This window comes from Drosophila subobscura, chromosome E (assembly GCF_008121235.1).
Source record: "Drosophila subobscura isolate 14011-0131.10 chromosome E, UCBerk_Dsub_1.0, whole genome shotgun sequence".
Taxonomy (NCBI): domain Eukaryota; kingdom Metazoa; phylum Arthropoda; class Insecta; order Diptera; family Drosophilidae; genus Drosophila; species Drosophila subobscura.
Window position 1 is genome coordinate 4,635,192 of NC_048531.1, and position 12,039 is coordinate 4,647,230.

The 12,039-nt window shown below is 43.9% G+C and overlaps 2 protein-coding genes across 2 annotated transcripts; one reads left to right on the forward strand and one right to left on the reverse strand.

Annotated features, from left to right (window-relative positions):
- Nucleotides 1-840: 840 nt before the first annotated feature.
- Nucleotides 841-1,261, reverse strand: LOC117890863. Its single transcript, XM_034795950.1, has one exon. The coding sequence runs from the start codon at nt 1,259-1,261 to the stop codon at nt 872-874; it is 390 nt and encodes a 129-aa protein (XP_034651841.1). The 3' UTR covers nt 841-871.
- Nucleotides 1,262-2,302: 1,041 nt separating this feature from the next.
- On the forward strand, nt 2,303-8,949 carry LOC117890449 (sodium channel protein Nach). Its single transcript, XM_034795287.1, has 9 exons — nt 2,303-2,854; nt 6,180-6,377; nt 6,447-6,731; nt 6,823-7,059; nt 7,133-7,287; nt 7,565-7,630; nt 8,054-8,145; nt 8,672-8,777; nt 8,836-8,949. The coding sequence occupies exons 1-9, from the start codon at nt 2,355-2,357 to the stop codon at nt 8,943-8,945; spliced, it is 1,749 nt and encodes a 582-aa protein (XP_034651178.1). The 5' UTR covers nt 2,303-2,354; the 3' UTR covers nt 8,946-8,949.
- The last annotated feature ends 3,090 nt before the right edge of the window (nt 8,950-12,039 follow it).

Genomic DNA, 12,039 nt, shown 5'->3' on the forward strand with positions numbered 1-12,039 from the left:
TCCTGCAATAACAATTCGTTTGGCCCACAAAGTGAAGGCCAATTAAAATGGCCTTTAGGCGTTTTCCTTTTTGCAATATTAATTAACATGAAAAAGGCAGAAAGTACAAGCACATCCGTGGCAAAGGATTGCCCATGGACTTTGTCGAAATGAGGTCGCCAGCAGTGGATCTGGCGGCGACCACCAGCAGAAGCAGGCAGCCAAATACCTTAATTTAATTGTAAAATATTACATTTTAAACAATATCCATTAAATGCCAGCAGCAGCAGCAGTAGCAGTAGCAGCAACAAACTTGCCTGCTTAAGCCACAGGCCACCGCCACTCGATATACCCGCAACTCCATGCTCACGCCCGCCCACCGTGTTTTCAGTGCATTCTCGCATCAACTGCCAAAGGTAATCAACTGCTGGGAAAATGCTGTAAAATGCAAAAAAGGAAAGCTTTTAATGTTACCCATGTGCACCGAGCACAGTGCACAGTGCACAAGGGCGCCAGGCGGTGGTTGGACGCATGTCTGGGCGTCTGCGACTGAACCAAGTTCGCGTCTGGACCTTTGTCCTGGACCCCGGCAACCCCACATGGCAACTACTTTGGGAATGAAGTGGATTCCAGAGCCGACTACAGCGAACGATGGGAGGCAGATTGCCGGACCGTTAACTGCGGGACGGGGCGGGAATTGGTTTCCCAAAGGCCGCTCATTTAAATGCAAATTTAAATGAAATTTTAATCCCGTTTAAGGACGTAGTCGGACACTCTCCAAGACAAGCCTTTGATGTGCCTCTGCCTGCGGCACCCTGATCGCTGTCCCCACACAACAAACAAACAAAAGCCAATTCCTGGGATCAGTCCCCTCCGAGAACATGGGGTTTATTCAATCACTCAAATTCTCATCATCGTCCAAAAGGCCGGCCTCACACTGAATTTCCTTCCAACGCTCAGTGACTGTAGCGACACGCTGTGTCGAATTCTCCGACTCCGTCTCCTGCGACTCGCTCTTCTCTAGAATCGGGGGCGGCTTGACGGCAGCATGCTGAATCAGAAAGTAGTCGCAGCGCTTGCAGTACATATGCTCCCGATTCGACGGCTCGAAGACCTTGTCACAGATGGCGCAATCCTTTTCCGGCAGGCGGCAGTATCGGCAACGAAGCTGCCGCGGCGAGAGATCGACCCACAGGAAGCGTTGAAAGCACTTGGTACACAGGTACCAGCGGTCGTCGGGCAAATTAGCTTTATCGAGGATAGAAAATTCCAAGGGATTCATTTCAATAAACTAATCAGAATGCCGCCCAAAATGAGCCACAATATAATTTCAACGTGAACTTGTCAGACATTCAAGTGGTAGCCCTGTCAATGCAACCCTCAACAATACGTTGGACAACACTGTTTCGGGGTACAGTTGTCGCACTAAAAGAAAGGCTATGGTAGGTGGGTTGGCAACCCTATTTCGAATGGAGTTATCAAAATAAAAATCCGCTCAATCTGAGAAACCATCCAATTACCATTTAATCGCAATCTCTTCAGCCTTTAACAAAGTTATAACCAGCCCACAATTGTGAATAAACTGAATGCCTCAATGATGACGATGATGAGGGACACACACGCATACAAACGCATGTGGTAGTGGCACATCATAGTCCCTGGGTCATCAGGCTCCCTTTCAAGCATTGATTGCATTCAGCTTGCGCTACTGCTGCCGCTGCCACTGTCGCCGTGTCCTGGGTGTGTTGTCCTCGTCACTCAATGGATTTACTCGACTGGAGCATCGGACATTGGGCATAATTTACAACGCATTAAAAACTCCAATAATGATTTATTGTTGTCCTGGCTGTCCCTGGCGCCTGCTGTCGCACCGCAAAAACATATTTAAAGCGAAGTATTTATATTTAATGAACAGCAAACTGATGCACGTGGTGGCAACGAGACCTGAGAATCGAACCGCGATGCGAAAAATCAGGGCTTAATCATGCCACAATGGACACAGGCCTCTTCGGAGCACATGAAATCAGTGTTGGAAAGTGTTCGTTTCGCCACAGAGTCCCCCTCCCATTCATTGGGGATAATTGAGATGCAGCATGCACTCTCTTTCACGTTAATACAAATTAATATTCAGTCGTTAAGGTTCTTGTGGCATAATATGCCGTTCTACAATTAATAGTTTCCCTTTTGTAGTTATAAACAATCAAACTGTTTCCCTTTTCCAACACTTGCACTCATGGAAAACATCTAAACTTCTATCTTGCAGCATTCCCAAAGATATGAGACACCAAATATCAGACAATACGCCATCGCCAGTGGGGAGTAACAGCACTGAAAGCTTGAATGGCATATATGAATCCGCATCCACATCCGACTCGATGCTTACATCGTCGACGGCTTCATTGCAGCCACTGCAGCAAGCAGAGGCACACCTGGTTGAAACAGGGATGCGGACAGAGCCCAAGGGCAGCAGATTGGGCCCTGGTCTGCTCCTCTTTCCTGGCACCGCTCAAAGACATCAGCATAATCCGGGAGCCAACTACACGGACAGAGAGCAGGGCGCTTTTGGGGGGACAAAAACAATTTCGAATGCTAATGACGGCCACGTTGCCATTAATCAGCAGCGAAAGCAGCAGCAACAGCGCAGCATTCGCTCAATTCGACGACCACCACTATATCAGGCGGCGCCGCCTCCCTTGACCAGGACATCAAAGGGTGATGCAGAGGAGCAGGAGCATGCCCCTGAGCCAACGCCGGACGCATATCGGGGCTCAAAAGTGGGAGCCAAAGTGCACGCATTCATAATCGAGTTCCTACAGGGCTCATCCATTCATGGCTTCATTTATTTGGCCAAACTCGGTCTAAATTTCGTCGAGAGGTGAGTTCTGTGCTATTGTGATTCAAGGGAGAAATTGGTCTCCATGGGCGACTATTGTTTTCACTCACAATTGAATGGACGAATGGAAATGAGAATTGCGCAAAGGTACATAAAATCAAAGCAATGAATATCCTTCCTATAATCCAATTAATAAGAGGATCCCTTTTATAATTGAAGCTGAAATTGAATTTGAACTACGCCCGATAGAGCTGCGAAACAGACAGCTAGGAGGTTCCACAACTGTACTAAAAAGCATCCACCATTCACCCTTTGTATTCAACCCTTAATTTCTCAATCAAATATTTGGCCAACATTTCCACTCAATTAATTTACAAGTGATATTACAGTTAAGCCTCATTACGGACCCAAAAACGCGGCCACAAACCACAAGTAGAACTTTGCCAGAGGATTATTTTAGTTTAGGCTTACCGCTCACCTCTTTACCTCACCCGCCACAAAGTGGAAAACTAAAGCGATACAAAACTATAAGTCGAGGACTTACAATAGGACTGCTCCGCCCCCAGGAATATCGCGCCACGTGCGGGCTGAAGATTCTGATCTGCCGCAGAACAGTCCTACCCACAAAACCGAGGTAGGAGGAGGGCTATAGGAAGTGCGTGTCAAGGTCCTGTGCCGCTCTCCCGCTCCATGAAAATGTCTGCATTAGAAATACCGACTACATTTTTCTACACATCTTCCGTTTTGTGTGTGTGTGGTTCGGGTGGGAAGAATTTATATTTTTCTGCGGTGCAATAAATCCTTAAAAACTGACATGACATGACAAGCAGGATTACACACACAACCCTCAGAGGCAGCGAGAGAGATCCCGAGGTCTTGGTCCTGGCCCTCGTCCGGTGGCAAGGCTTAAATTGGCAACAGACTCGCAAGTGGTAGAACGGAAGGGCAGCCCGGAAGCAGAGAGCGGAGCGTGGAGTAGCGGAGGTGGGAAAAATCTGTCAGAACAGCAGGCTGAGGGCTAATTAGTGGATAACAGCCAGGCCAAGCGTACACTGAAGGAAATTAAGGAGAAACATGAGAGCAGAATATGTTCTGTAATACAGAAAATATTTATATGGATTTTCCTACTAAAAGGTGCAGTTTTTTATACTTACAGAACCAGAAAGGTTCTATTTAAATATACGAATAAGAAGAGAAATAATTTCGAGGTGTAAGTTATCTAAAAACACTTTTCCCTGCAGTGTAATACTGCACTTTGTTCCATCTAAATTCAGCTCAATTACAATTATTGTTAGTTTTCGGACATGTCCCTCCCCCAACCAAAAAGGAGCAGCTGCAAAGGTGAGATTCAAGGGGAGGTCACGCAAAAGGTTGGCTTTAATTAACACGCTTTCCTCTAGCTTCAGCTCTCATGCGAATGATTTGTGTGGAGGACATTTGGACAGCATTTCTCTTGTGAAATTTATTCCCCATCCGGAATTTTTATTTATTTATTTCCTTCCGTGCAAAAATAAAACAGTGTTGGAATATGCTTTGCCATGGCAAAAAATCAGCTTGTGACGCACAAATTTGTGGATTATACACAACCCCCCCAACTAGGGCTTAAGCCCGCCCTGCACCTCACTCGGAAGAGTACCACATTTCCAACGAAAATATCTGATGAAAAGAACCCACACAGAAAACAATCTGAAAACCAAAACAGCATAAAAACATAGCAAGTGGAAATGCATAAACCTGAGGGAAAGAGTCTGTGTCGGTGACATGTGATAACCTCAATTTCACAAGCGTTGATATGGCAACTACCTTATATGAGGGCTTTACTGCCAGGACAGGTGTAGCTTTGGTGGTGGCTGTGGCTGTGGACCTGGCAGTGGTGGCAGGAGGTGCATAATCCGGAGCCAAAACTGCAAATGCAAATGCAAAACACGCACAGGATTAGGGTCGTTGTGTCTATGGAACTGCAGCATCGTGCAGTCGAGTGTCAGCCTGAACTGTGTAGAAACTCAAGCGATTTATTTCATAGAGAGAAAAAAGGTGAAATAAAGCCATCAATAAAGTACCAAAAAAAAAAGATAAGAATGAAAGGATTGGGCAGGTTTAAACTACCATTCCAGCTGGCAATTCTTTTGGATTCAAACTGTTTAAAATTACTTGGAGGTAATATTTAAATGTGAAATATGATAGAAAATGTTCAGTTTCTCTTTCCGTCTGCGGAATTCATTGAGGAATCTCGCTTGCCGCATTCTCACGAATGAAATCCAAGTCTGGAAATTTCTGGATTCGCATAACTCCGCCAAGGCGTACGCATGAATTAAAAAATTCAAAAACTCACATTCACATTCAAAACAACCCTTCGAGACTCCCTCATGCAAATAGATTTCTCGTCGGTACATTCACGTCCTCACATAACGAGTATTACGGCATCAAATATGCATCACTGAGCCTCATTCACGCACAAATTTCATGCATATGAGTGGCGAGAGATGTTGAAACAAAGCAAATAAATTGCACACCACACAGACACTGGAGACACACGAAAATGGGCAGTGTGTGTGGGGGATGCGACAATGGGTCTGTCACATATGATGTCCAAAAGGAATTTTGTGGTGTTAGACAAAGTACAGCACTCAACTGTCACAGAGACGCAGCGACGGCCACACGAAAAACAAACAAAAAAACATATACCGACAAAGACAACTTCATACAAAATAATAATAATAAAAAAAAGGAAGAGTTGGAAAATTAAAAGCCAGGCCAGGACTGACTGTGTGTCTGCCGTTGCTGAGAGCTTTATGAGCCATTGTCGGCATCAAACTGTCAGCGTGGACGGAGGAAAATTCTCCAAGGATTTTTGGCGACTTGTGTCTCAGTTCACAGTTCACAGTCCGCAGTGTCTTTGCCAGAGTTTGTTTTGTGGCAGAATTCTCGCCATCTCCGAAAATGGCAAAGAAAAAGAAGGAAATGGCAAGGAAAAAGGGTTGCAAAAGCGTTGACGCGTTCATTGACTCCTACTCCGGGGCCTGCTTCGCATTTGGCCATAATTCTTTTGTCGCGAATATTCCCGCATAATGCTCACAGAAAAGTTTACACGCAATAGATTTGTATGTCCTTTGGGAGAGTGCACACAACCAACCCAAACAGCAGTGCGAATTATTCCACTGATTGCCATACATAATTTTTGACTGCTGCTACATTTGGAAGGCGAATACTTCCACTTACACAAAATTCGATAAACATTTCTTAGATATAAACGACAGGCTCTGTCTGTGTCTCCCGAGGGACCTTGCCACTTTTACTCTCCTGCGATTCTGTCTAAACATACAACCTACACAAGCTCTGGTTATACTTCAATTATCTCATTTTCCAGAATGCTCTGGTTCGCATTCATCTGCGTGGCCCTGTTCAGCATCATCTCGCTGAGCAAGCGGACATGGCATCGCTTTCAGACCTCCCCGATGGTCATTTCCATGGATCGAAACAAGCTGGTGTGGAACACGAGCTTCCCCTCGCTGACCGTGTGCCCTCACAAGCGTATCGATGAGCTCAAAGTGGAGGATTATATATTGTAAGTGAATGCATTCTAAATCTCACAACTTTAAAACCCCCTGCATCTCTCTCTGTTGGGAGGACACAGCTCTCATGCTGAGGACTTTCAGACCGAGGAGGATCAAGAGGATTTCCGTGATTTTATTGTGAAACTTGCGAGTCTCACATACGACAACTTGGAGTCTCTGCCGCTGAACAAGTCGTTCGGGATCTCGGGCGAAAAGTACTTGGATTTGCTTTATGAATTGAAATGGGCCTTCGAGCCGGAAATCAGCAGCGGCGCCGCCGTCAAAATGTTCATCTATGAGACCCAAACCGAGTTTGGCATTTGCCATGCCGTCAACTCGTTGGTCGCCCGTTACAATTCCTTTGAGTAAGTGGCGGATGGTGGCGCCCCATCCGGACACATCCGGATATGATTTTATGGCATTCGACAACCCATATCCCATTCCCATTCATTGTAGCTATTGGCGCTCGAATGACTGGAGTATCTTGGACCATGGGGATCGTGTGACAGTGCATCCGTTGGATGGTGAAATTTACGCTCAAATTATCAACCTATCGACGGCCTACGATGTCTACTTCCATGGAGCAGGAGATGTGCCCAGCATATCCAAGCAGCGCTACACATTCCCAGAGAGCGACTACACCACCGTGGAGCTAATTGCCCTGGAAATCTATACGAATGAGGAGGCCAGAGCGTGAGTAGCGAGCAATGCTTTCTCTCCCTCTCTCTCTAGAGAACTCTTTAATCCCTGAATCTTTTCGCGACAGATTCACCACCAAACAGAGGAGCTGCCGCTTTAATTATGAGGCCGAGGACATGCAGTCAGTGCCCATTTATAGCTTTGGCCTCTGCCTCTCCGAGTGTCGCATGTTCTTCGCTCTGCGTGCCTGCGGTTGCATTCCCCACTTTTACAGGAACCGCCGTGAGCATAATCATATTTCATCCATCCGTCCGTCCGAGCATCCTTCGTATCCACATAGTAGTTGCCCCACTTAATTGTCTCCATTAAAGTTAACTTTTATGTGCCGGACGATGCGGCATTAATGCTGCTACTCGTTTTATAGCGCCAAATTTGGTCATAAAATGTTTAAATTCTCGTAGTTTAAGTTGAAACTCGTCTGCCCGATTATGTATTTGTCTCTCACTCACACATTTTCTACACTCCATCTCGTTTTTGTCCCTATCCCGTCTCCCGCCAGTACGGAATGGACGACGACTCCCTGTTTGCGGCCTGGAGGGCATCGGCTGTTTGGTCAGAATTAAACGTGAGTAATTTTCAGTGCCCCCTTTGGTACATGCAAATATTTAACCTGCCCAGAAAATTCGATTTAAATTTTTCGACGGAAAAAAATATTTCACAGAAATTTCCTAGAACGTGACCATAATTTCATAATGGCGGAGGTTGGTTGGGTTGCAGCCTGTTGCTTCAAGTTAATGGGATGACATTCATAAGCAGGAGTCCAAATTTTGGACAGGGACATGACATAGAAATTATAATATTGAGTAAACAAAAGTAGGAGGATGGTTAAGCTGTTGATTGTGGGGGATAGACTTTGATCCACTAACTGCGGATGCAAAATATTTGATGTGAGAAATAAGTTGTAGAGCTGAAAAGTATTTGATTCACTCCCTGACATTATCCATTGTCATAAGGAATAATTTACCCATTGAAATCCCTTTCCTTTCAGGCGAAATAATCTCATTGAAATCGGATAAATACAAAATCAATTGCAATTGTTTGGCCAACTGTGATGATTCCAACTTCTTTGTGCAGTCCCATGTAAGTAGATGTGTTTCCTTCTTAAAGCGTGGAATCCCTTCCTATTCTTATATAATAATATTAAGCAAATGTACGCTTTAACTGTAAAATGTTTATGGAAAAGAGAAGCGCCATTGAGCGGTCGTTAAGGGCCCCGCCAGACCGCATTTCAAGTGCGGGAAAATAAGAGAATATTTTGGGCAGCAAAATGTTTTGCTTCGCCTTAAACAAACATCAAAATTGTAGTCCGGGCTATAAAAAATAATAAGCACAAAAGTTGCACGGAACCGGGACGCCTTGAAATATGCAATTATTGTATTTCAGGGTCTGCATAGGAGATGGAGCTGCCGCCCATTCGAAGCAAAAGTTTTCTTCAACTTTTTTTCGCGCTCTGTGCGGCTAAAGTTTTGTACATTTAATAATAATTTTTGCTTACTTGCCTTATTATGATGATGATGATGTTGTTCTTGTCCTCTTAATACTGGTACTATCTTTGTTCTCTTTCGCACATTTGACATTCCTTTCGCCCGGGCACCGTTGTGGACAGCGCTCGCGTGTCTGGTTTTTGGGCGCTAATCTACAGTGGGGTATAATCGATTATCCCAAAATGCAGCTCCGCCGCGATGTACTCTTCTCCTTTGCTGATGTCTTGGGTAAGTCCCTTAGGTTTTTATAGGTTACCCGCTGACTTTATCCTTTTTTTAATTACAGTTTATATTGGCGGCCTGGTGGGTTTCTTTCTAGGCTGCAGCGCTTTGAGCTTCACTGAGATCATTTATTACTTCACTGCTCGATTTGTGCGGCGCATGTTCTTTAATTAAATGATTCGAAGATACACAAATTAATGGATATATTGCACAGAATTAAATCTCTCACAAGAAGTATAATACAACTGTTAACTCACCTTAAAACCGCTTTGCAAATAGGTATAATTATATTATAATCTTCTTTAACGGATGGACTTCTTGTTAAAGTTTACATCAAACTTTGGTTCATCTATAAAGGGATGACATGTCAGGATTAGTATCGATAAACACAAACATAAACACAGACGCGCCTCTAATCAATAATAAAATACAATTGTTGCAAAGTTGGCAAAAATCATACAATTTTCCCGTTCCCACTGCCCATAAACTAGATGAACCTTCACTTTGGCCGTCTCGGGTTTCGTCGCTGGCATTTCAATGAATCGTTTACATTGGCAAGGATGGTGGGGGCAGAGTGGGGAAGCGAGGGAAGTCGCTCAGTCATTCAGTCAGACATCTTCTTACGACGACAAATTGCCTTCGTCCCGTTGTTGCCTTTTGTATTTTTGCCAACCTTGTCGATTTCTATTAGGGTCGCTCTGCCTCTCTCTCTCTCCTCCTTTGCTGCATTGTAATGAACTCTTGTCTTGTGCTCATATGTATGTACATAAGGATCTGTATGTGTGTGCGTTTAATATTTGCTGTTCGTTTATGCCAAATAATTTGTAGCGTTATTTTGCTTGAGCAATTGTTTATTTGTGTGGAAATATGTCTACTCTGCTCACCCGCTCTATTTTTCTTGCTTTCTGTACTATGCTCTACTTTTCTGTTCGACTGCTCGCTGTTCTCACTTTTTCCTTTCCAATTGAACGGTGGATCCTATATTTACCTACTACTTGCACGCAAGTATAGTTGATCTCTTCTAACCAACAGCAAACTCACCACACGCTTGTTTACTTGTTTTACCCTTGGAGAGAAGAGTTGTTCTATTTTAACCAAATGTTTGCATCAAATCAGGTGGTTTTAATGTGCGGCATTTAAAATATGGATATGTTTTAGACGACATATGTAAACATTTATGTATATACTAACGCGCATCAATCTGTCCTTATGTATGGGTACTACACATAAATCTATGCGAGTATCTAAGAGTATCAAATTTTTCGACGCACTCGTTGTCTTACTACACAACCACACATCCATACATCCGCACATTTACAGTTTCCACAACCGAATCTGTAACAGCCAACAAATGCGAAAAACTACAGATACATATGTTTTGCTCATGAATTCATTCCTCCTGCTGTTCCTATTGTTTGTATTCTTTTTCTTATTGTCATGTCATCAATAAATGAGTGGAGAGTGGACGAATTGGTCGAAAAAGTGGGTCAACGGCCGGCTCTAAGAAGCAAAAGGCGACGGAAGCCACCAGAAGTAAAAGGAGGGGGAGACTTATAAAATCCGCAAAGCAAGGGTAAAGTCAATGCTAACTGCAACGGAGGAGTGAGTGAGAGGAATATATCTACGTATGCAAGAGTGGAGAGCTCTACACTTGAACAGTACATACGTATGCAAGAGTGGAGAGTTCTACACTTGAACAGTACATATGTATGTATGTATGTACATGCATACATACATAAGTCACCCACGCCACGCATCAAAGTTTCACACCCCGCAAACACACAATGGAAATTTAGATTTCCATGGCTTCTCATACAATATTTTTTATGCAAAACCGCAACCGTTCATCCACGCCACAATAAAACCTCAAAGGAATTGTCAGCCTCCAGAAGTGTAATCTTTGCACCTTTCCAATGGCAGGGCAGACGAAATGGTGCCATCAATCCACGGAAGAATTGTCCGCAAACGCCTCTCACACCCACACACACTAATGCTGCGATAAGAAAAAAAGGGACTGCTGAGGCACGGAGTTTTGCATTGAGGTTAGGGTGAAGGCGGGTGGGTGCGGCGCAAAAGACTTTGAAGTCTAAGGAGTCCCAAAGGTGTTGCACCCATTATTTCATCGCATAAATTTTGGAATTATTGAAATATATTGTACTACATTGCATTGTTGCAAAAGAAAAGGACGCCAGCCCCTAGGGCAGCCGGCCATGTGCGGCCGGCCGTAAGCGCCGGCCCTTCATTGTTCGTCAAATCGCTTATTAGAGCAGTATTGAGTGTATTCTTATGTAAATATCATTAAATGCATAATAAATTACCTTAATAATATGTTTAATCCTTCTGTTAATAGCTTTTTATGACTTTTCCAATTAAATTCGAGCCGGCTTGCAAATTCCGTCTGCACTTTTCGCGATCTTAAAGAATACTGAGACGACATCTGGCGTTTTTTTACGAAAACTATTGCGCCACAGGTGTGTTGGTGAGAGCAACGTGGGCAGAGAAAACGGCCATTGGTGAGCCGACACACATGCGAACACAGTCTCATACCAATGGTAATCCAATATATTATTAGGTAAACTCAATTAGTTACAGCTGTTTAATGTGTTTTCACTTTTAATTGTGCGTTTTTCTCACTTATTGGAGTTTGTTTTGCCGCTTTTCACCACGGCAGTGATGGCGACATCTGCCGCAATTTCGTGCGGTATTTAATACCAAATCGGTAAATGCGCTAGAGCCAACGTTGATATTTAAAATTAAATTTGAAACCAAGAAATTAGTGAAAAGTTCAATAAACGTAAGGCAACTGCAGTACAAGTGTATGGAGCTATTCACATGGAAGTCAACGCTGGCGGACTCGCCCCAGCAGTACACCAGCACCACAGTGGCCAGCAGAAGGCAGAGAATGGGCCTCAGTATCACATCACCAGCATGTCCCGCCGCAAGCCTACCAACTTTTTCTACTAAATGGTGTTAATTATTTTAAATTTACGCTTCTTTTACCTTTTCTATCCCTAAAACAAATCTTAGTTTGAACCTTCGCGCTCAATGAAATTGCGACATCTATCGCCTGCACTTTAAAGCATACACACGCACTTAGCTCTGGTATTTTAATACCAACCCTCTAAATACTAAAGTACTTTAATGGTAGTAGATGTTAGCGCCAAATTCTTTCTATTATCGCACAAAAGTATCGATATTTGCGTGTTCGTAGCTAGTCTCATTCCCACTTGTGATTTTTGCAACGTCCTTTTTTTGTGGGCCTCCTGCT